Genomic DNA, 24,572 nt, shown 5'->3' on the forward strand with positions numbered 1-24,572 from the left:
GAAATAAAAATGTCACCCTTTTGGGTGAACGCAGCCCTGCAGGTATACATTCTGGGGAAGAGACCATAGCTGGACCTCAGCCTCCATTCACCTCCTTGGTTAGGTTTCCTTGTGCAGTGAACAACTTATACAGCCATACCAGCTGCCCCATCTGCACCTCCCCCTCATAGCTTCATAGGAATTCCCATAATTGAATAGTAATTGTGTAGCTTTATATGATTAGTGTTTATATATCCCCTCAAGGTAAGCTCCTTGCTCCTTGCAGGTAGGAACTGAGTCCCTAGTACTGGGTATTCAGAAAATGCTGTCTCCCTGTCTACCTCCAGGTTGGCTCACTGTGACCTTGAGACCCACAACAGCCTCCTTATCAGGCAGCTGATGGAGACATGTGGCAGGCTCCAGCAGCTCAGGTCAGCACTCCGAAACACTGGGGCCCTGCGTTCTCTGGTCCACCCCAGTTCCCACTCCAGGCCACATGTGAGATGCTGGCCAGGCCAGGATGGGTATGAGCAGAACCTGGGGCAGTACCACACCTGGGAATTCTTGCTTCCCTATGCAAGAGAGAATCACACTTGGCTTGTGGGGGACAGCTCGGCGGCATAGGGGAGCCCTGCCCCCTAGGAGCTCTCGCGTGGTCCTTCCCCCGTTTTTGGCCTCCTCATCTCTATGTGACCGGTGACCCCTGAGGTTGTCCATCCTGAAATCCTCTGGAATGTGCTTGGCCTTTTGCAGCTTGTCCCAGGTGAACCTCTGTGATGCCAGCTCCTTGCTCCTGCACAGCCTCCTGCTGGCCCTCCCTGAGCTGAAGAAATTCCGGTATGCACACGAGACAGCCAGTCAGGCCCCATTGCAGCTCTGCCCAGCCCTCACACTTCCTGTTCTCCCCAGCCTGGGTTCAGAGGAGCTCTGCACAGCACTGGTGGGCCCTGGAAATGATATCAGTGTGTGGCCACACACTTGGCCACATGGCAGGAAAGCGATTCCCTTTTCAATATTCTTTCTTTTTCTTTGTTATCTGGAAATAATTCCAAACTAATAGAAAAGTTGCAAGAAGACTGAGAAGTACTTCCATACACTATTTTCTCAAATTCATCCTTTGTTATTATTCTTTTTTACATTTTCTTTTCTTCCGTCCTTCTCTCCCTCACCCCTCCACTTGCTTCTTCCCCTCTCTCCCTCTTTCTCTCTTTTTGAACCACTTGAAAGTAAGTTGCATAATCACGCCCCTTCACCCCTTACTATTTCAGTGAATTTCCTAAGAACAAGGACGTTCTCTCCCATGATCCAGTAAAAACCTAAACTTCAGGAAATTTAACATTGATACACTGCCATTAGCTAAACTACAGTTTATATTCCACTTTTGCCAATTGCCCCAATAATGTTGTTGATCACATTTTTTTTCCAGTCCTGGACTCCATCCAGGTTCGCACACTGCATTGAGTTGTCATCTCTCTTAGTCTCCTTCAGTGTGGAACAGGTCCTTGGCCCTTCTTTGGCTTTTATGACATTGTCAAGACATTTACCTGTCAGTTATTTTGTACGCTGCCCTTCAGCTTGAGTTTGTCTGATGTTTCATCATGCTCGGATTTAAGTTCTGCATTTGGGCAGGAATATCACAGAGGTGCTGTCGTGGTCTATTCAGTGCGTCACACCGGCAGGCATGTGATGTCTGTTTGTCCTCTTACTGATGACGTTCCCTGGTCACCTGGTGAAGGTGGCTTCTGCCGGGTTTCTTCACTTACAAAGCTACTATTTTTCCCTTTCTAATTAACAAGTATCTTATGAGGAGATACTTTAAGACCATGTAAACATCCTGTTCTTCCTAAACTTTCACCCATGAATTTTAGCACCCGTTGATAATTCTTGCCTGAATCAAATATCAGTATGGTGGTTGCAACATGGAGCTTTTCTATTGCTTCTCTTTTAATCCCACTGATCACATCAAGAAGGTCTCCTTTTGGTGCCAATGTATGTTTACTACTTCTCCAATACTTGCTACATTTTTTATCGTTTAAATAAAGAGGCAGAGCTCGTGGTAAACGACAGTAACTAACTAGACTTTACAGTAATGCCTGATTATGGCATAAATTGTGAAGTTGCTACCTGAATGACTGTGGCTTCAGATAATACTCAACTAGTCCGTGCTCCCACCTCCAAGCTGTATCTTGGCTAAGTGACTCCACGGTGGCAGAAATGCATGATGGGAAGGAGGGCCCCCTCACACTGCCCCCCCAGCGCAGCTGCTCCCCGCCTACCTGCTTCCCCCCGCCCTCCCCCCACCCCCCGCATCCAGGGCTCCCAAGAGCTCCTACATGACCTATTGCTCTCTGACCCCCACCAGGTTGGCTTCCAGCTGTGTGAGCTCCTAGGGCCTGGCCCTCCTGGCGTCTGGTCTGAGCCACTGTCACCACCTGGAGGAGCTGGAGTGAGTCGCAGGGTGAAGGGGTCTGAGAAGGGGTGGCCCATCTGAGGGCAAGGGGTGGAGAGGACAGTGGGGCCCTTGGGAAGGTGGGTAGTGGACCTCCACCCATCACTTTTCTCTCTGCTGAAGCCTAGCCACTTTGTGTGGCCTGGAGAAGGCTGAGTGCTGTGTTCTTGGTCTCAACTTGACCGCTCACTCAGAGTGACTCTGGTCCAATAACTGTGCCTTTCTAGGCTTGGACTGCTTCATCTGTAAAACGGGCTCAGAATCCTTCTCTGCCCAGGGTGGCTATGGGTGTCGGGGTACAGAGAGAGCTAAGGGTCAGAAGGGGTCATTGCACGTGTGTGTCCTTTGTGCCTGGCTTTCTCTTCTGCAACCCTCATCCAGGGTATCCTTTCTTAGCTGGGTCAGCTGTGACTGCCATGGCCCCTCTTCCGGGACCCCAGAGTCCAACCCTTGGAGCCAGGAATGCCCCCATGCACCCTGGACAGGAGGGGTGGTCTTGGAGGGGCTCCTTGAGGGAATGAGGGGGGCTGACAAGAAAGCTCAGCTCCAGAGACTGGGCAGGTGTGTCTAACTCTCACCTTATGCTCCGTCCCCTGCAGCTTGTCCAACAATCAACTTGGCGAGGAGGACACCAAGGTGCTGATGGGGGCCCTTGAGGGCAAGTGCTGGCTGAAGAGGCTTGAGTAAGTGGCGGTGGTACTGGGTGGAGGTGAGGCAGTTGTTGGGAGCATATGCCTAGGAACCTTTGCATGTTTTGTGAACACAAACTTTCCAATCCCTGGATGGACCCCAGTGAGTTGAATGCACTCTGTTTTACTTCCATACCTGGCTCGGAGTGCTATTGAAATGCTTGATCACGGGAAACAGAATACTCATTGTAACTGACCCAAGCCAGACATGTATTGGCTCATGGTACAGAAAGTTACAAGGCAACTGACTCCAGGCTTGGCTGGGTCCAGGTTCTGTAATTGTTCCACCACTCCCCCATCCATGCCCCTGTCTCTCTGTCTCTCTCTCCATCTTGCCTTCATTCTCAGGCAGGTTGTCCCTGCACTTACTTTCTACCAGCTTAGTGGACAGAGAGCATCTTTCTCCCTATAACTACAACACAAGGCCCTAGGTTGAGTCTCACTGGACTGGCTCAGGTCACATGCCCACCCCTAAACCAATCACTGTGGCTCTGAGCACCCAATATTCTGATTGGCCAGATCTGGGTCACCCAATTATCTGCACTTAGTGGAGGGTGGTATTTCAGGGTGCTAGTAACAGAAGAAAGGGAAACAAACTCTGGGCAGGAAAAAAATCCACAGATGTCTACTGTCATTTGCCTAATATATATATGTGTACTAATATATACTATATATGTTAGTAACTGACAACTTTTACTCTCCCCTATTATTTGGAGTCACCAAATTCGTAGAAACACCAGAAACAGCCTCAGTCTAAAGGACAGGTCCTCATCTTGCACAGACTAAACAGCATCTGGATGGAACATTTTAACAGCATTTTCTGCTTTTAATCTGGAAGTTTTTCTAGTCACCAAAAATACACACTAGTTATAAAAAGTTCCATCATGATAGAAATATATAACAAAGGACAGTGACACCTCCTGGGAAAACTTCTGTGAAAAAGCTGTTGGTGAACTTTTCCCCAGATATTTTTCGACATATGTTTTGAAAATAGTTTAAAAGTAGCCTTCTGACTTTTTGCCCCTCAACAATGAAATTCTCCCCCTTTGTCCTTCTTTGCTTGTCCCAGGGAGCGGGGGGATGGTGTTAGGGAGACCTTTGGCCAGAGGACCCAACTGTCTTGCCGCCGAGCTGTTTCTTTGGCCTCCTGCCATGTGCCGGCACCTCTGCTCAGCCTCCCTGCCTCTGGAAGCTTTTATTTGGGTGGTTGGAGGCCCAGTAAGGTCATTCATTGGCTCATTCATATGTTTGACAAATATGTATTCACCTGGGCACCTGGGGCAGGGCCTGGAGGTACTGCAGAGAACAGGACAAACGTGTTACCTTTTCTTCTGACTACCCGGACACCTAGGACTTCGTAAACCTCTCACCTCCTCCGTCACCCCATCTATAATGATACCTTCCCTGTCTGAAGGAAGGGATGGGTCCTCACTGCTCCAGAGGCCTCTTCCAGTTTCAGATCTGTCATTTCTGAGTGTCTCCTCCCTGACAAGCAGCTCCCCTCAAATCCAGAAAACATCTCCCACCTGTTCACTCTGTAACGAAATGGTTAAGGGCCTGGACCCTGGTTAGGAGCCATACCACCTGGGTTTAACACTTGGTAGGGTGACCAACTATCCCAGTTTGCCCGGGACTGAAAGTCCCACATCCTAGAAAAACCTTCAATTCTAGACGAACCAGGACAGTTGTCACCTCTCAGTTCCACCTCTTAATGTGTGAGCTTGGGCAAGTTACTTAAACTCTCTGGGCTTTTTGCCTTATTTTAACTTTGGGGATAAAAACTATACCTTCCTTCAATGGTAGTCGTGGGATGAATGAGCTAATACATATTAAGTCCTTAAAACAATACACTTGACAAGTATTGGCTATTTTTGTTATGATTCCCCTCTCCTGCCCAGCTTGGAGCTGGAAGGAGTGGGAGTCCTACAGCCTTGGGTTCTGTTCACAATACTGCCACTTCCTATGTGTGACTTTGAACAAATTGTGTAACTCTTTGAGCCTCAGTGTTCCTCATCTGTCAAATGGGGTCGATAACAGACCCACTTCTCACGATGGCCTCGGCCTATAGTATGTGCTAGATGTGTGGTTGCTATGATTACTGATCAGTAGTCTGGGTCCAGTGTGATTCAGAAATAGAACTGCCACTTGGATGGCCTAATAATTCGTGCAGAGAATCAGCATTTGGATCTCCCAGGGCAAATTTGTATGATATTTTATACTGTGTGGGTATAAATGGCTGTCTTGGCAGTCCTGGGCATTGCTAAGCACAGAGGTCTCAAGCAACTGGACTAGACGGGCCTTCGTCTGCTCCTGAGACCCCACCCCAGTGATGCTAAGTCCTCCTCTGACCTCCTCCCCTCCAGCCTTAGCCACTTCCTGCTGGGCAGCTCCACCCTGGCTGTGCTCGCTCAAGGACTAAGCCACATGACCTTCCTGCAGAGCCTCTGGTGAGTGACAGAGTGACCATGGGAATGATGGGGAGGACATGCTCCCCAGCTCTGTTAGGACAACTTGGCTACGGAAGCATTGGGGGCGCTCCCATCTTTGGGACTTGCCTGTACCCCGCCAGGTCAGTTCCACAACTCTTGCCTTTTAATGCCACCAGCTTCCCCCTGGCTACAAAAGGGACATGAAGGGTTGGGGACAAGTCCTAGAACAACCCTTCAAGTGCACAAATTCACCCTGTTCTGGTTCACATTTCTGATTCCATGGGTCTGGGTTCCCTAGATTCTGCACCTGTAACAAGCTCCCAGGCGCTGCCAATTCTGGGGCCACAGACCACAGTGCGGTCTAGACTCAGGTCTGGTGACTTTGATATTCTCCCTGGTGCCCCTGTTCACATCGATAAACAAATATCACACACTGTTTTCATGTGCTTTTTTCAAAATATAAAATATGGTGACTAAAAACAAACCCAAGCATAACACAAAGCATTGCTTTGTTTTTATCCAAGTCCCCACCCCCTCTGGCAGTGTAGATTGCACAGGAAATGAGGTCAGAGAGTTTGGGGGAGCATATCATATGGGACCAGATCGTTTCACCCAAAATTAATGTACTGAAAGGCACTTGGCTAAATTTAATTTGCAAAACAAAAGAAAAGAAAACAAACAACTGTTGGACAAACATTTAACATAGGGCTAAGTTTGCATCAGCTGTTTCGTTTTATTTTTGACCGAGGCAGGCAAGGTCAGAGTACAGAAATGACAGTAGACTAGGCTTAAGGAAAAAGCCACCATTTGCACAGATTAGAACAAAATATGCCTGTAGAAACAATTTGCCTGAACTGTGGAACCCATGTGAAGTTGCCATTCAGCTGGGCTGGCCTGAATATCCCTGACACGGGCTAAGGCAAAGCCTGGCCAAACCAGAACACGTGGCTACCTCTCCCAGGCCAGCAGCCCTGGGCTTGCCTTTCCACCTTGCCTGGGAGTCACTTGGAGTCTTTGGCCAGTCACGGATTGTCCCTGTGCCTCTGTCTTCTCACCTGGGCATTGGGTTCAGTCATGCCCACCTTGCCCGTCTTTCTCTCTCCTGAAGTTTTGTGACTGGCATATGAGTTCTTGGATGCGTAAATGCTTTGCAAACTTTAGAGTTCTTAGCACAGCACCTGCAAAAGCCTTTACTCCTGACTAAGGCCTCTCGGCCTGTTCCCTGCTTCTTCAGTCTGAGCAACAACGACATTGGTGACATTGGCTGCTACCACCTTTGCAAGACTCTCAGAGCTGCCACCAGCTTGGAGGAGCTGGGGTGAGTTTCCTGTCCTTTCCCAGGCCCAAGACAATTTTGGCAGGGGACGATAACAAAAACAAGGGGCTCCTCGAGGACACTCCTTACTTCGTTTCATCACCTTCACCCACTTCTCCACAACATAACCCCAGATGTAGAACCTTGGGAGACCTAAAGATAGGATGGGAGGGTTGGTTGCAGCAAGACGGATTTAGGGCACACATCAGGGCGGCCATCCTAAACACAAGGTAAGAGTTTGGAGTCCTCACCCAACATAGGAAGACGGCACTGTATCAGTGTGAGCTGAGCCCTTCCTATAGATTTCAGCCTTCTCCGGTACTGGGGTGGAGAGGTGGACAAGATGAGGGGGGTGGCAGCCTGACGGTTCCAATTCTTCTGCTGTTCTCTCCCCAAGTTTGAGCTACAACCAGATTGGAGACACTGGTGCCCAGCACTTGGCTACCATCCTGCCGGAGCTACCCGAGCTCAGGAAAATAGAGTGAGTGGCCAGCCCTACCGAGAGGGGCCTTCAGTGGCCACACCATGGTCTGGGAGAGACACTGGCTTTGACTCAGGCTGACTTTCCTCCCTCAAGTTCAGTGTCTAGGCAATGGGATTGGGTTACCTCCTGGCCCTGCTGACTTCGGGACCTTGAGCCAGCCCAGCACTACCCCTCTCTGGCCCTTTCTGCCCTACCAGGCTGGAAGATGTATGCGGCAGGAGTGGGGGTGGGTGGGAGGAGGGGAGGGTCTGAGGTCTGAGGTCTATCCCTCCCTCAGCCTCTCAGGAAATGGCATCAGCCCGGCTGGAGGAGTGCGGTTGGCGGAGTCTCTTGCCCTTTGCAAGCATCTGGAGGAGCTGATGTGAGTGTGTGCCCAGGTGGGCTGCCCTCAGCCCTGTGTGTCCCCACAGCCCACCTGGCCCTTATCTCCTTCAGTGGACACAGGGCAGGGGTCTGGCATGGGCCGGTCCTCAACTTCATCCTTTCTCTTCTTTCAGGCTTGGCTGCAATGCCCTGGGGGACCCCACAGCCCTGGGGCTGGCCCAGGGGCTGCCCCAGCACCTGAGAGTCCTGCAGTAAGTGTTCCCCTGCCCGTGGTGTATGCAGAGCTAGCGGGACAGCTTTCCTCTGGGAGTGCGTGGGGGTCAAGTTCCCCTTCTGTTGAGCTGCCCTGCCTTACGGCAAACTGTGGCATGTACGGGGCTGGCTGTCCCCTCTCCCGCCTGCTCCTCCCCCGCCTCTGGAGTCTGGGGCAGGAAAAATCAGGAGCCATAGCCTAGTCCTGGCTCTGCCACCAGCCCCTCTGTACCTGTGGCCAAGCCCCTCCCCTTTCTGAGTTTGTTTCCTCATCTGTAAAAGAATTACAACAGTCCCGGCTCAGTGAGCGCCTGAGCCCATCTCTGAGGGTGAGCAAAGAAATGTCAGCAAAGTGCCAAGCAGCATGGCCCCAGCACTTTAGTTTATATCCATGGTCTCATTTGAGCCTCATAGCAGTTCTGTAGGGCCTGGATTTCTATTTGCGCCATTTTCCAGGCAACGGAACTAAAGACAGGAGAGGTGTGGAGAGTTCACCTTATTACTATATGAAGGAGCCAGGCCTTGAACTTGGACTCTCAAACCCCAAAGCCAGGTCCCTTGATACCCACGCAGGTCCTGTATGGGTAGAGAGGAGGCTTGGATGGCAGTTACCCAGAGACTGTCTAAGGTCTAGCAGTACAGCCTGACACAAAGCTGAGGGTGGGGGGATCCAGCCCCCCAACTCCCATACCTGGTCCCCCAGGCTTCCCTCACCCTTTCCCCTTTTCCCAGCCTGCAGTCCAGCCGTCTAGGCCCAGAGGGGGCACTGAGCCTGGGCCAGGCGCTGGATGGATGCCCATATGTGGAAGAGATCAGGTGGGCAGCAGTCGTGGAGCCTGGGCAGGGGGGGGACAGGCTGGGGAGGATCTAGGGGTTCCTCTTACAGGTATCTTTCTGCCCTGCAGCTTGGCAGAGAACAGCCTGGCTGGAGGGGTCCCACATTTCTGTCAGGGACTCCCACTGCTCAGGCATATAGAGTAAGTAGCGTCCTCTGACTACCTGGGGAGCTGGGGTTGGGGGTGAGGACCGCCCTTCTCTGGCTCAGCCTGACACCTGGGAAGGCCTTTGAAGGGACAGAGGCTTCTGGTACAGGGGGAGCCTGTGGCAAAAAGGGGCACTTTCCTAAAATTCCTACCCTGGCTCGGACCCTGGCCACTCTGCTCCCTCCTGTTCAGATTGCAGTGTGGGGGGAGGGAGACTAGCTGGAGGCACCCTCGACTCAGACACCTCCATCTTACCGCTTCTCCTTCCCCAGCCTGGTTTCGTGTGAGATTGACAACCAGACAGCCAAGCCCCTCACTGCCAGCATCGTGCTCTGCCCCGTCCTGGAAGAAATCCTGTGAGTGCTGGGGAGAACCCTGAGCTGGGAAAAGTTGGCATCTAGGAGCTTGGTCCCAGCACGCTGCATGCCTAGAGTTGGTTTCTTCCTCCCAGAGGTCCTCCCATCTGTAAACACGGAGGTCACTGATGCTGAACCTCCTCTTGGGGGAGTTTTCCACTTGAGCTGGGAGTGATGTTGAGCCAGGCTGTTCAGCTTCTCCAGACTGTTTGCCCACCTGTGCAGTGGCCAGATGGTCTCTACAGGCTCTTGGCCCCTGACCTTCCCTTTGTAAGGTGGCTGGATAGACCAGCCTGGTATATGGAGCCTTGATTTATGAACCACCTGTTGGCAGTGAAGAGTGGCTGAAGCCAGCAGGCCCCCGACCTGCCCACTGGCCATGCCCACCTCCCCCTTGGCAATCAGAGGCACTCAGACCTTGGAGCCTTGCAGCACTGCCTCAGGGGTAAACTAGACTGCCAGGACTAGCCTGGAAGAAAACGTGATTTCCCCAAGTACAAGGCACAAGTGATTATAAGATTTCAAGGTTTGTATCCTAAAGATTTTACTGTTCGTCATTACTTTACACCAAAGAGAAAGTCTGATGAGTATTCACTCATCTTGAACACCTAACACGGGTGAGTCTCCCTTTTTAGCCAGCAGGGGGCAAGCCACAGGCCCAGCCTCTTAGGAAGAACACAGGTTCCAGCTAGAAGTTAATAATGTAGTTTGCACTGTATTTACCCTTGTGGCTTCTTTCTATTCAGATTCCTAAATATAGTTTTCTATGGGCAATAGTGATAAATGTTTCCTAAGATTAATTTCTTAAAGTTAAAAAAAAGAGGGCGGGGAGGACCAATTTAAAGAAAACTATGCAACAATAATATAGGAGTTGCATGGATGTAACAGAAGTCACGACAGAGGCACATGCATGGCTCATGCCCTTGTTCCCCAGATCATGTGTTCTGAACTCTCAGGACAGCCAGGTCCTAAGCTGTCTGGGTTCTTGAGAGGTGATCAGCTTGGGAATAGGGCTGGGGGAGGAAGGAGCCACCTGTGCCCTGAAAAGTCTTCAGGGGAGGGCACCCAGCACCCCATCAGGCGCCTCTCTTGCACGTGCACAGCACCACCGCCACCCCGTTTGCCCCCAGCCCTCCCCCCCTGCCACCTTATCTTTACCTCTCCACCTCACTGCTCCCCTGTTGCTGATCTTGCAGGCTGTCCTGGAATCTGCTTGGGGATGAGGCAGCTGCTGAGCTAGCTGGGGTCCTGCCACAGATGGGCCGGCTGAAGAGAGTGGAGTATGAGGGGCACATCCTGGGAAGCCAGAGGGGTCAGGGAGGGCCAGAGGGGTCCTACATCCTGGGGAAAGCCACGAGGCCACTCGGTCAGGACGCTGCCTCCAGGGAAGCCCTCTTTGACTTACACACTCCGATCTGCTCCAAGCCGCTACTGAGCTTAGCTCTCCCTGGGTCCCAGACTTCAGCCTCCCTGCTGCACTGTTGTCTGTGGGATTCTCGAAGCAGAGAACCCATGTCCCCCATCTTGGCCCCGGGGAATGGACATAGGGAAGCCCCCTCTCCCCATCTCATGCCAGTCTCTTTCTTTCCCCTTCCTCTGCTGTCCACTGGAAAGCCTGGAAAAGAATCGGATCACAGCTTATGGAGCCTGGCTCCTGGCTCAAGGGCTGGCGCAGGGCTCTGGCGTCCAAGTGATCCGGTAACAAGGGCTTGCAGGGGGCAGGATGGTAGGTGGGAGGCCACAGCAACCCTACAGTGTCAGGCGACTCCCCGAAGGAGAAGGCAGGGCCTGAGTTGGGGGTTATCAAGGAGACTTGGACCACTCCACCGAGAATTTGGTAGCGAGCAGACCTGGGTCAAATCCTAGCTCTGCCATCTGCCGATTGTGTAACTTTGCATCATAACGCAACCTCTCTGAACCTCAATTTCCTCATCTATAAAATGGGGATAATGATAGTATTTACTTTAGAGAGTTGCTGTGAGGATTAAATGGTAGTGTAAAGCACTGGGCACGATTCTTAGCACAGGCTAAGCACTTAATATGGTAGCTATAATCAGAGCCGCCATATATGCATACAGTTGTATGGGTTCTGCACTGCACAAAGGCATTGCATCTAAGGGACACCATTCACATAGTAGACATGTTAGATTTCTAGTAGATGATAGTGAAGTGTCTTGTTCTATAATAAACATATTATGACAGTTTCAGACAACAGAAGTAAAGTGTCTTAAATGAGGGGAGCTTTTTCCTTATTTGCAATGTGTCATATGAACAGGGATCTGACTGGGATCACTAGCTCCCAGGGAAGAAGATTGAGTGGAAGAAGTCAGGGGGTGGGTGTAGGGGACACCATCTCCCTAGTGTAGCCATGCTGGTCTAATACCTGCCTTGGCCAGGTACCTCTGGGCACAGCTCTTCCCCTTGGGGCCTCAGTCTCTCCAGCTGTAGCTAGGACAGAGGGCAGAGACAAGAGGCTGAGTGCTGAGTGTCTGTCTCTGTGTCCCACAGCCTCTGGAATAACCCCATTCCCCCCGACATGGCCCAGCGTCTGCAGATCCAGGAGCCCAGGCTGGACTTTGCTTTCTTCCACAACCAGCCACAGGCCCCTCGGGGTATTTGATGGCCCCTCAAGACCCTTCGAATCCAGCCAAAGGATGTCAACTTGCAGCCACCAGGATAGAGGGCTCAGGAAGAGCCTCAGCTGGGTGTGCCTGCAGCTTTCCTCAGGAGGGAAGGCCACATTTGATCTGCTACAGTCTTCAAGGAGGACTGTTTTGGAGCCAGAAGCCTCGTAAGGTCAATAGACTCCCCTGTATCCCACGTGTCATGCATGACCAGTTAGGGACATGTGGCACAATAAGGGGGGCATGATGTGACACGTGACACAGAAGGTCACACATGCAGGGTTCCGGTGGTTTTATGTGGAACATGCAGTGTGGCCTGTGGGTCAGTGTCATAGGTTCTAACACCACACATGGCAGGACACATGATTGGTGACCTATATATGCACATGACAAATGTCCATGTCATGTCATGTGGCTGGCCAGATGCCCTCAGGCTGGTCCAAGATCTAATTTATTACTTTTTAAAAACCAAGTATGTATTTATAAATTGTATTTCCAGAGCAGCTAAGCCAGAGAATGTCTTCCACCCAGAACTGGGATAGGGAGAGTGTCTAAGCACTGACCAGCCCAGTGGCCCGAGGGCCAGGGCTCTGGGCCAAGCCGGGGACTCAACCGTGAGGCTTCTGGATGAGTCCTCTCCTGCCTCAAGCCTCAGTGTTCCCATCTGTAAATGGGATGACCTCCTCCCTTTAAATGCTGACTTCTAAGGACGTTAGGCCCAGGTCCAGGGAGAGCCAGCCTGACCTGGGGAGTGGATGAGCAGTCTGTCCTGTCTAAGGATCCAAGGGGTGGGCTCTGCCAAGGTCATCAGGCAAGGACATGGGGTCCAGCTACTACCTCAGCGGGATCTGGGTGAGCTCCCGGGGGCTGCTTATGTTCTACAGTGTTCTTGTTACTCCTAAGAGGGCACAGAGACGGCACTCTAAGCAAGAGTTACTAATAAATGTGGATGATCTCCCAGCCTCTACCTGAGTCTGATGAGTCCTACCACCTCACGAAAGTCAGAAGTGGTTCTGCCCCGGGGCCTGGAGAACAGAGCAGACCACAGAGAGGTGTGCTGAGAGGAGCACTGGCCTAGGAGTCAGGAGACATGGGGTCAAGTCCATGCTCTGTCTCTACGTGGTCATGTGATTGTAGGTAAGTCACCTCCTCCACCCAGAACTCACCTGCACCATGAGGGTGTCACTGAGGGGGTCAACGTGTTAGAAATCTTCTTTGTTGGACTTGCATTATATTTAAACCCTTTTCTGAGTTCATCGTCAGTATTTAAAATTGGGAACTTTTACATAAAAATACAGATTTTCACCTTCTCTTAGGTGCTAGTCTAATATTCCCACTAAGAGTCATCTGCTGGATCCAAATGAGCGTGCCCTTTAGATGTGGCACACATCCCTCAGTTTGCCACAGTCCCCACCGCTCCCCAGTGTTCCCCTCTCCCATTTGCTGCTTGCCTGGTCCTTGTGAGAGCCTGGAAACGTCTGGCATAGAGGGTTTCCACAAGTGGGTGGTACATTAGGGACATGGCTTCAGAAGTCAGAGGGACATGGAATGGACTGTGATGTGACCCCTTGCTGCCTGGCTTCGAGGACCAGCAGTGTTTCTGCACATGAGTTAGTAATAGCTCCCAGCCTCAGGACTTTTGGAGGGGTCAGGGAAGCAAGGTATACAAAGTCCCGAGTATGAAGAGGTAGGTACTGGTTACATACATGCTAGTTCCCTTCCTCTTTTAGGGTTCAATATCATATGAGATGGAGAGATGCTTGAAAAGACAGGAGAACAGCACTCCCTCCCAGTCACTTACCTGGGACTGAACAAGTTGACCTCAGGGAGCCTTCCTCCAAAGCTTCACCCCAATGTGCAAAGCAGGCAGAGAAAGTGCAGTTACAGCCAAGCACCGCTGGAGGGCAGGCTGGCCCACCGTCGATTCCTGAGATCATTTCCTTTGCCATTGGACCCAGAACGAAGTTAGGAGGTGATGTTAGGGGCTGTTCCACGTGGCCTAGGAGCTTGGGATGTCCTAGCCTGCTAGTGGCACACCTGGATGCCTCAGCCCTGACTTTTGCCACCCTCCACGTTGTCCCTGGTTCCCTGCCAAGCAGGAAGAAAAAGTTCTCTGGCCAAGTGCCAAGCACCCACACCCTATGCAGGGACACCCTTATGGAGTCAGGGTCACAGCACACCTGGCACTGTGTGGTCCATCAGCCTGGTCATGGGGAAGGGGATAGGCAGGTAGAAGATCCAAAAAGTTTACCCGGAAAGCTTGAGCCCCCAAATTCTATCTCTCCTTCCCAGGAAATGATGCCAAGGTGACCTTGGGTCCTCAGTTGTACTGTTTCCGCTCCTTGTCCAAGACTGGAGTATGAGTCCCTCAAAGCCTGAACATGCCTTGATTAGGGAAGTGATGGCTGAAGAAGGAACAGCACCAACCAGAAACCCCAGGCCGGGTGAAATGCACAGCTGGCAGCACCCAGAGCTCAGCGACATTCTTTCCATTTGCTGTTTTTTCGTTTCACTTTTCCCTTCTCCTTCTTTCCTCTTCAGCTCTGCCCAAGTTCTAAGCTTCAAGAAAATTTCAGCAGCTGCTCTGAAAAATCCACAGTATTGTCAGCACTGCAGAGCTGGCTGGGCCCCTCAGGTTGGTGTGCAATCACCTTGTCTCTTTCATTAAGAGTCTTCCTCTCCTGCCACCTGCCTGCTTGAAGGCCTGGACTGTGTTTCTATCCAACAGTGATGGGGTCCAGTCTCCCTGCCCCCTTCCTCCCCAAAGAAGGCTCTGTTTAAATATGTACATGAAAATAGATAAAATTCAAAGAGAAAAGGCTATGGGCCAGAAAGCAGTGAATCAAAATGGTGCTCCCGGCTCGGCACATGAGTCTTCTCACTAAGAATGTGCTCAGGCCAGTACATGGCCATCTCTCTCTGCCAGGCTGATAGACACTGTCACTTGGCCTCCGTCCTATGGTGTCACAGGTCGAATATCCACCTTTCTGATGGGAGTCACAAAATCTCCCTTCCCGTCTCCACAGGCTTTGAATCCTCCCAAATTACCTCCTCTGTCTTTCTCTCAAAACACATGTCTCAAATCCACTGTCCATGCTGGTACTTCTCAAACTATCAGATGGAACTTACAGAAACTGCATTGTGCATTGAATCATCTGGGGATCTTGTTAACATGCGGAATCTGGTTCAGCGGCTCTGGGATGAGGCCTGGGATTTGTCTATGCTGCTGTACCACACTTAGGAAGACTGTAGACTGGTGAGTGGATCTCAACCCTGACTGCACATTAGAATCACCCAGGAAGCTTTTTAATGTACCTTTAAAAAAATATTTAGAGGGACAGCCGGTTAGCTTAGTTGGTCAGAGCGCGGTGCTCTTAACAACAAGGTTGCCGGTTCAATCCCCACATGGGCCACTGTGAGCTGCGCCCTCCACAACTAGATTGAAACAACTGCTTGACTTGGAGATGCTGGGTCCTGGAAAAACACACTTAAAATAAATAAAAGTTGAAAATATATATATTTAGGAGGCTCCCCAGGCAAAACTAATGTGCAGCCAGGGTTAGAGACCCACGGCCTCCAGGGAGTGAGTGTGTTGCCTCTTGGAGAGGCGAGGCAAGCCTTTGCAGCCACACGCACTCCCCATTTTGTCTTGAGGTTTCTGGTGACCCTCCCTTCCCAGATGAGGACACCGAAACCCAGAGGTTGTTCCCAGTTTGCCCAAAGGCGCACAGCTAATAAGCAGTAGCACCAGGAATTGAACCTGGGTCTTGGTGACTTTTCCCCCCATTGTTTTGCAGCTTTACTGAGATATAATTGACGTACAGCAAGCACTCTATAAGTTTAAGGTGTGTGGCATGATTTGACTTACATATACTGCGAAATGATTACCCCAGGAAATTTAGTTAACATCCACTGTCTCATATAGATACAAGAAAGGGGGAAAGAATGTTTTTACCTTGAGATGAGAAGTCTTAGGACCTACTCTCTTATCAACTGTCAAATTTTGAGACTCAATCCCACAGTTGTAGCCCCAGTTTCCTCATCTGTACAGTGAGGGGATGAGCAAAATTAGACAAGGCACAGGGACCTACTTTCTCCAGCCGCAGAGACGACCTTATGGTTAATGTCTACTCCCTCAGGGAGGGTTGTGAATCCGCTGTCGCCTGCCTTGCATGGTTATAGTTTTAGAGCTCCACCATCCATGACCTCCTCTAGACCCATAACCACAAGTCCAGTAACAATCGTCCCCCATTTCACAAATGAGAAAACTGCAGCCCAGTGAGGAACAAGACTTGCCCAAGGTCACACAGTGAGTATTTAGTGGAGCTCAGATTCCAACCCTGGAGCAAGAAGGAAAGGAGGATGTTGGGGTGGTCCCAGCTGGGGATTTAACTGATCGGTGGATCTATGTGTTCCTCAGAGAGCAGAGCCCTGGGAAAGATGAAAGGGCTGTGTGCCCTTCCTGGCCCTGCTTCTGACGCAGCCCTACCCCTGCATGGCCACAACCAGGCCTGAGGGTGATGGCCCCAGCTGGAGCTGGACACGCCCTTTGGACACAGCTGGAGCTCCCTGGAAAAGACCTTCCAGTGGCTGGTTTGGGTTGGGCTGCTGATCTTCCGGGGATAGCTGGTCTTCCTCCCAACGGGCCAGACACCTCATGAAGCACCCCATGTGTCTCTCAGGCCCCAGAGCTGGTGTCCTCCTTCATCTTTGGCCTTTGGAAGCCACACTTTTTGTTCATCCCACACAAGCCACTGCCCTGCCTGGCTGCCCAGAAATCAACCTTTGCCCTGAGGAGAAGGCGACAAAAGAGGCTTCCCTAGAGAACAAAGGCCAACGGAGTCCCCGGTTGAGTCACCTAGGTTAGAAGCATTCGTCTGCTGGGCCAGGGCCTTAGTCCTCACCCTCACACAACAATCTCCAGTACAAGGTTGGGGCTGATGGAGGGGTTGAGGGTGGGGCCTGGCCATCCTGACCCTGGAAGGGGACATCCTTCTGTTGGAGTAACTGAAACCCTGGAACTTAAAAATGGCAATAACAACACACTAGTCCTGGTGTCTAGCCATGCCTGGTGCCATGCTAGCCACATTAGGGTCTCATTGAATTCCCACAATCATCCGTGAAGCAGGTATGAAATCTATCCTTCCATCTTACAGAGGAGGAAACTGAGGCCCAGAGGAATGAGTGATTTCACCCAGGCAGTAATTGGAGTGGCTGGGAGTCAAACCCGGGGCCCAGACTCTATGTCTGAGGTTTGATACTGGAGTCAGCCACGCCCACCTCTAACAGCGAAGTCCTTAAGGGGATATCTCCATATCAACCCCTCCTGGCAGATGGTGTTTTCCAAAATGGCCACCACAGTATCTCCCATCCCACCTGCTCTTTCTACAATGTGACAGTTAACACTCTTCTCACAGAGAGGCAGGGTCTCTGGAGTGGAGACTATAGCAGTAGTGACATTATGTGACTTGCAAAGCTAGGTCCTTTAAAATATAATGTTTCCACCTCATTCTCTTGGGATGCTCACTCTGGGAACCCATCTGCCATGCTACATGGATGCCCAGGCCACATGGAACGGTCATGGTAGGTGTTCCAGCCGAGGTCCCAGCTGATAGCCGGCACCGATTCCAGACATATGTGTGAGAAAGTCTTCTAGATATCTCCAGCCTCTGTCGTGGTCTGATGCTACTGTTTGAGAAATCCTGAGCAAGAACTGCCCTAGCTGAGCCCAGCTGGCCCCCAGAACTATGAGAAATAATAGGTTTGGGGTGATGTGTGTTCTATAACTGGATCACCCTCTATCCTCTCCTCCCTTACACAACCCTGAGGCTAGCCAGGGCCTGGTACACAGAAGGTGCTCCTTCAAGTGTCTTAAATTTACAAGCACACTGAAGTGTATAGGCAGCTCTGGTTATTCTGATCTGTTTGTCCAGATAGCCTGGACTATGCAAATAAACCCCCAGATGGCAGGCGCTTCCCTCCCTCCCTCCCTCCCCTCCCCTCCCCTCCCCTCCCTCCCTCCCTCCCTCCCTCCCTCCCTCCCTCCCTCCCTCCCTCCCTGCCTCCCTCTCTCTCTCTCTCTCTCTCTCTCTCTTTCTCTCTCTCCCTCTCTCTCTCATGTATATAGGCCTATTTAGAGAAATTCAGGCCTCCTGCTTGTGCAGAGAGGTCTCTCCCAGTGTGAGGAAAGACATTTTGCAGTAGCAGCCTTATGTCATGTGTGGATTGAGGACAGAGTGTAGAATCAACTGATGGAACCCTTGACCTTAATCAACTGTGACCTCTGGGCTCTCCTGATCCCTGACTATTTTTTTAGGACAGCTTTATTGAGGTGTAATTCACATACTATCACGTTCTCCCCTTTAAAGTATACAAGTCAGTGGTTTCGAGAATATCTACAGTTTTGTACAACCATCACTACAATAATTGCAGAATATTTTTAATCAACCCCCTCTCCAAAGAAACCCTGTACCAATGGCAATCACTCCCCATTCTCTCCTCCAGCTCCAAGCAACCACTAATCTGCTTTCGGTCTCTATGGATTTGTCTAGTCTGGACATTTTACATAAATGGAATCATACAATACTTGGTCTTTTGCGACTGGCTTCTTTCACTTAGCGTGATGTCTTAAACGTTCATCCATATTGCATGTACAGCAGACCTTTCTATGGCTGAATAATATGCCATTGTATGGATAGACTACATTTTGTTTATCCTTTCATTTATTAATGAACATTCGGGTTGTTTTCACTTTTGGGCTATCCTGAATCATGCTGCAATGAACACTCCTGCACAAGTTTTTGTGTGGACATGTTTCTCTTTCCCTTGGGTAGATACCTATTGGTGAACTCTGGCCTTTGTATTCTGTCCCCTTGGCCAGCGATCTTCTTCCCCAGGGCCAACTACCTCATCCTCAGGTCTCTTAGAAGAAGCCTCACTGACCACACTGGCTGAGTTGGGTCTTGGTGCCACCCTGCCTCCAACCTTTGTACTTTTTATCCTGTAATATCATTGCCTGGGTCATGGTCTTGCCCCAGGGGGAGGTGAGCAAGTTGAGGGGAGGGACTCCTGCTCTGGAGCAAATTGAGGAGAGGGATTCTACACACACACACACCCCACATCAACCAGGCACCACTTCCTGAAGGAAGTGGGACTGGAGCTGGGTCTAAAAAAACGCCATAGATTGATTGGCTTGCCCCACAGCTAGAATGCGGACTTTGAGGGCTTTGGGTGGAAGAAAGATATAGAGAGTTTGGAGAAAGGAAGGACGGATGGGAGACAGTAGGGCAGAGAACAAAGCTCAGAGCCCTGGGGTTTTTTGGTGGCCACCCCTCTAAGGCTGCAAAATGCCTATGACTCAGATGTGGAGGGAGGTTGCCGGCTGCGGTGTGAATCTCCCAGTTAACCCTCACCTGCCTGAAATGGAAATCCCACAACCCAAGCGCTGTGCCTTAAGTCTCAGAGTCCCCCAGGGCCAAAGGCTGTGGATATGGCCTTGAGATCTTCTGGACAACTCCGTCCCCCACAATCTGATTAAATGAGGCTCGGTTGTCTGAAACACTGGATTTGCGGGGGGGGGGGGCACATAAATACCTTTGAGTGGTCTACAGCAAGAGCGCCCAGCGATAGACGCATTTCTTAACAATTGGTGCCTCTCCTAGGGAAAAGACCTTTGCAAAAGGAGGAGTTTCAGCTCCAGGGCCTTAAGGACTCGCCTAATTGCCCTCTCGCTGACTAGCCCCAGGCACTGTTCAAATTGTCTTTATCTTATCGTCTTTGTCAGTGAAATACGTGTAATTTTCCCAGCCTCTGGTGACAAGAAAATGCCGAGCTCTTGCATTATCGGTGAGAGAGAGAGAGAGAGAGAGAGAGAGAGAGAGAGAGAGAGCGAGCACAACACTGCCGTCCCAGTGTTGCCCAATACGGCCCAGAACCAAGCCCTGTAGTGCATCCCCGAGGGCGCACGCAGCGCTGAGCCGGTCAGCCCTGGGAGTCGCGGCCGCGGGCGGCGCCCTGGGGCCCCAAAGGCCCCGGCGGAGCCTACCCCACGGTTCCCGCGTCGGTGGCCCTGAGCGCACCGTGCTAGGAACTCGAAGGCGCCCGCGGCTCCGGCGAAGCCAGCCCGGGGAGGGTGCGAGGCAGCGGCGTTCCGATCGGAGGAGTCGCAGCCTGGCACGATCGGACCCTTGGAATCGCCTCGAACGTGCGGCCCCTAGGATTTCGGTCTCGAACATTCGGGCGCCCCAGGCGCTGAAAGCCGGGAGAGCCAGGGCGCGCCAGCCGCGGGCGAGGAGCCGCGGGCGGCGGGCGGGACAGCGCCCCCGCCCCGCGCCTTAGGAGCGCTCGCCCCTCCAGGAAGCGCGGCCTCGCCTCCTCACTTCCCTCCCCACGCCCGCGCCCCCCCTCGGCCGCGGGGAGGAGCCCGAGCCGCCGCCACCGCCCGCCGCCCGGCCCGGGAGGAGGACCGGCCCCCGAGAGGCTGGGAGCGCACGCGAGCTGGCCATGGCCGCGCGGGCAGCGCCCTGAGCCCGTCCCGCGCCCGCGGGCCCGGCCGAGCAGGGGAGAGCCCGGGAATGCCCCGGCGGCCCGGAGCGCGGGGAGCGGCAGCCACGCCGTGAGCGCGGCGGCACCCCCGGGACCCGCGGTGAGTGGGGCCCGGGCAGGCCCGGGGCGGGAGAGGTACCCTGGCGCGAATGCTCAAGTTCGGCCTTGGGGCTCGGCTTCTGGGGGGCTGGAAGAAAGCTGGGGTCCGCCTCGGGGGACTGTGGCACCCCAAGCCCCCGCCACCCGCGCACACCCGGACTCCGGCGTTCGGGTGACTCAGCTCCGACCCCGCCACTCGGGGGCGCTCCGGCTTCACCCGGACTGCGGGGGGTGGGTAGCGGGCGGGGTGCGGGAGGTAGGTCGCGCCCTCGCCAATCTGAATCCAGCTGTTTTGGGGAACCTTCCTACCTTCCTGAGGAGCCTGCGGGTGTCCGGAAGGTGGAGTCCCCGCCACGATAGCAGCTGCTGAAGACTTGAGGTCGGGCTGGCTCCTGACAGGCGTGGCCCTCTCCTCGTCCCCATACCCAGCTCCCCCCCCAGCCGCAACCCCCCACCTCAGGGAACTGCCCCGGAAGCGGGGACGAAGAGAGGGAGTGGAGCTGGGCAGCTTCCCAGAAGTCAGAGTGTGTTTGCAAACTAGTTTTTTTCACCAAAGCTGTCTGGCACCTGTGTGTTTGGGGCTGGGGGGCATTGAGAGAGGAAAAGGCTCTTCCTTCCTGCCCCCCCCCTCCTTCGCAACGCTGCCTCTCTGAAAATGTAGGGGTCTTACTCTCCCCTTCTCTTCCCACACCATCCTCCAGACTCCCTCTCCCACCTCCCAGTTCCACAAGCCCTCCTTTGGGGAAGGAACTCCTTCAAAGGGGGCTATGATTTGCCCAGGGTCACCAGTGGTAGTGGAACCCGGGGCTCTGGTAGCCAGTTGAGGGTTCATCTTGCTGCTGTACTGCGGGGAGTGACAAGGGCAAGAGATCCTGGAGAATCATCTGAGCGGCCCTTTGTTTTGTCTGCACTTAGTTTTTTCCTCCTAGGTCTGTGGGCTGTTACTAAGGCGGGGGGTGGCTTTTTCTGTTCCTTGGGGCACCCACAGCTTCAGTAATTGGGGGGAGGAGCCTAGTTGTAACTTTGGGCCTGCAGCCTGTCTGTGGCCGGCCCCATAGGGAGCTTTGGGAGACCTTGGTCTGAACACCCAGCCAGCAGTGCCCGGCCCTGCCTTCCCCACTGATACCCTGCCTCTGAGCTGTGGTCCTCATCTGTAAAATGGGCCTGTGCACCTGGAGGCTAGGAGCAAACAGAAAGGAGAGGTTCTATTGCAATCACTCTGGCACCAAGCCCAGTGACCCAGTGAGTGCTGGCACTGCCCCAAGCAGGCAGGCGACAAAGCTGGTCGGCATGGGAGGGGGGTCACCCAGGCAAGTTTCTTCATGGAAAGAACCTGGGGCTAAGAATGTGGACACATGGGTTTTTCTGACCCTCTGCCACTTCCTGTCTGTGTGCCTGTCAACCCTTGGGCTTCGGGGTTTTTCCATCCATAAAATGAAGCAAAGTATGACACCATCCAGTTTACAGAGCTGCTGGGAGGCTGGAACCAGGGGACCGGGGGGACACGTGTTCTGCAAAGTGGGATGTATTTCATGAGCTGCAAGTAAGGTATCTCTGGTAGCGTTTGAAGAGACCTCCCTCCCAGAGACCATGAGAATGAAAAACGTGAGGACTTAAGAAGAGGGTCAGGAGAGAACCGCAGTTTCTGTGTCCGTAAAGTAGTGAGAACAATGCTCTATACCTCTATAATCTTTTAGGGTGCTTGTGTAGTTCTTTAAAGGTACGTGGTTGTGAGAATTAAATTAGATGACAAAGGGTTCCCTTGCCAGCACTGTGACTGGTCCACGATAAGTGCTCAGAACCCACGACAAATCAGTGTCATTGTTCACGGGAAGATTAGTACCCCTGATGTGGGTAACTGCATTCAGGATTCCTGCTGGGAGTTTTCTCAGGCCCGCCTGCTCTTCCCTCTCGTGCCTCCTCCTTGGAGAGATGAACCTCAGAATCCAAATGTCCGACTTCTGGGCTTTTCCAGGGGCAGGGTCCTGAGCAGAGAGGAGAACACCAGGGGGAATGGTAGCTCGGTGGGTGTTCCCATTTCCCCTCCTTCGGCTGGCCTCCCAGGGCTCTAAGGAGTGACAGAAAATACCAATATTCTTTTAAAAATTTCCCCACTTTTGTCTGAGCAGGGAGAGTTGTTGCCAGGTAAGGCCCCCTGCTGAGAACCCCCTCCACTCGGCTAGTCTGGCTGATCGTGGTCTCCTTCCCGCTCCCTTCAGCTCATCCTTACAGGGGCTGCTGAGTCAGGGGCAATCACTTCAGGAGTCCAGCCCCTCTGCTTTGGAGAATATGGCCTCAGAAAGGGGGTGGATCCCTCAGAAAGGAGGGATCCCTGTCTCCCCATGCCGAGTGCTGGAAGGCCGTCAGAGGGCAGTGGACTCGCCGATGGAGGAGGGCTACGTGCTGACCTGGGGGACCAGGAAAAGTGTGTGGCTGGGAGAAGGTGGCACCTGGCACTGAAGGACTGGAGGCTGGGAGGGGCGGAGATGGTGGCTGCCGCCCTGGGTGGGGCATCGCCTGTTGTCATGTCTGCCTACCCAGGGAATAGGTGTCCTGGGGAGAATCACCCATTCCCTGTGTGACCAAGTCTCTGAACTCCTCCGACCTCAGTTTCTGCATCTGGAAAACGGAGATCTTTAGACCAGGAGCTCTCCCCACTGCTTTCTTCAGGGGGTGCTTAAGGCAGCTCTGAAAGGGCATGTACACTGAAGAGGGCTGTGCACAGATGTTGTGACTCCTCTTCCACCTGTGGCTTTGGGACCCTACCTTCCAGGAAGGCTTCTGTCATCTTGCAGCCATCAATCATTCCGTCACTCAGCAAATGTTAATTGAGCAGCTTCTCTGGGCCAGGCTGTGCTGAGGCTGGGGGTACAGCTGTGGAGCTCCAAGTGGAGTGGGGGGGACAGAGAGAGCAAATGAAAAAAGAGGCAGGAAGACTTCAGAGAGTGGAAAATGCCATAAAGGGAATGAAGCTGGTTGAAGTGATTGTGATGGGGGGCAGTGTGTGGGGGTCAGGGAGGATTCTCGAGGAGGAGGCAGAGACATTCGAGCTAAGACGTTCATTTATGGCGTTGGTAGTTCCTTCACGGCTGTATCTCAGCCTGCCTAGTGCCCAGCGTGTGCTTAGCAAATCTTTTTGAATGAATGAAGGCGGGAGGAGTGCCCCTGGCAGAGGAAACGGCACACGCTAAGGCCCTCCGGTGAGAACATGATTAGCCTATTCCAGGACCCGATTCTCCCCAGGACTCAGCTCTGTCTCCTTTGGGGGCTCTTGTGTCTCGTTAGGAACTGGGGGCCTCTGGCCTGCCCACTGTGCCCTGGCTGTCCCATCCCCATGACACAGAAGAAAGTGTGCTCAGCTTCCAGCAGATGATGCTGTCCAACTCCCCGCTCCTGTTGGGCCCCAACAGTGTTTCTGAGTCACACCCCTGTGGCCCCCTGGGAGGGGAGCCATGTGCTGGGTAAGAGCACAGTAGAGATGGGCAGCCAAGCTACCTGGTGTCGAGCTCCGGTTTGCCATGGACAAGCTGAGTGAATACACTATTGGGCAGTGTATTCGTTTCCCTGGGCTACTGTAACAAAATACCACAAGCCGGATGGTTTAAAACAATAGAAATGTAGTCTCTCACAGTCCTGGAGGCTGGAAGCCCAAATTCACGGTGTTGGCAGAGCCATGTGCCCTCTAAAGACTCTAGGGAAACGCGCTTCCTTGCCTCTTCCAGCTTTTGGCAGCTGTAGGTATCCCTCGCCTTATGGCAGCGACACTCCAATCCCTGCCTTCTTGCGGCTGTCTTTCTCTTCTGTGTCGTCACACGTCCTCTCATAAGGACCTCAGTCATGTGGGATGAAGGGCCCATCGACTCCAGGACGACCTCATCTTAATTACATCTGCAATCACTCTGTTTCCAAATAAGATCACATTCTGAGGTACTGGGAGTTAGGACTCCAACATATCTTGGAGGTGGACACAATTCCACCTCTAACAGGCAGGTTACATAACATCTCTGTGCCTCAGTTCTCTGACCTGTAAAATGGGGGGATAGTG

At 52.6% G+C, this 24,572-nt stretch overlaps 2 protein-coding genes across 2 annotated transcripts in view; both read left to right on the forward strand.

The window, feature by feature from the left end:
* The window catches only part of NLRC5 (NLR family CARD domain containing 5), a 52,241-nt gene extending 39,392 nt beyond the window's left edge, over positions 1–12,849 (forward strand). Inside the window, 16 exon segments of the mRNA XM_081032293.1 lie at positions 327–410; positions 733–816; positions 2,342–2,366; positions 2,370–2,425; positions 3,028–3,111; positions 5,481–5,564; positions 6,781–6,864; positions 7,259–7,342; positions 7,623–7,706; positions 7,843–7,920; positions 8,654–8,737; positions 8,827–8,898; positions 9,177–9,260; positions 10,457–10,540; positions 10,875–10,958; positions 11,769–12,849. Coding sequence (XP_080888419.1) covers positions 327–410; positions 733–816; positions 2,342–2,366; positions 2,370–2,425; positions 3,028–3,111; positions 5,481–5,564; positions 6,781–6,864; positions 7,259–7,342; positions 7,623–7,706; positions 7,843–7,920; positions 8,654–8,737; positions 8,827–8,898; positions 9,177–9,260; positions 10,457–10,540; positions 10,875–10,958; positions 11,769–11,880 — 1,267 coding nt within the window. The 3' untranslated portion in view covers positions 11,881–12,849.
* Positions 12,850–19,919: 7,070 nt separating this feature from the next.
* CPNE2 (copine 2) overlaps positions 19,920–24,572 on the forward strand; it is a 44,203-nt gene continuing 39,550 nt past the window's right edge. The window contains exon 1 of the mRNA XM_081032294.1: positions 19,920–20,528. The gene's annotated coding sequence lies outside the window, so the exon portion shown is untranslated. The remainder of the gene's footprint in view (positions 20,529–24,572) is intronic.

The sequence above is a fragment of the Rhinolophus hipposideros genome, assembly GCF_964194185.1.
Source record: "Rhinolophus hipposideros genome assembly, chromosome: 21".
NCBI lineage: Eukaryota > Metazoa > Chordata > Mammalia > Chiroptera > Rhinolophidae > Rhinolophus > Rhinolophus hipposideros.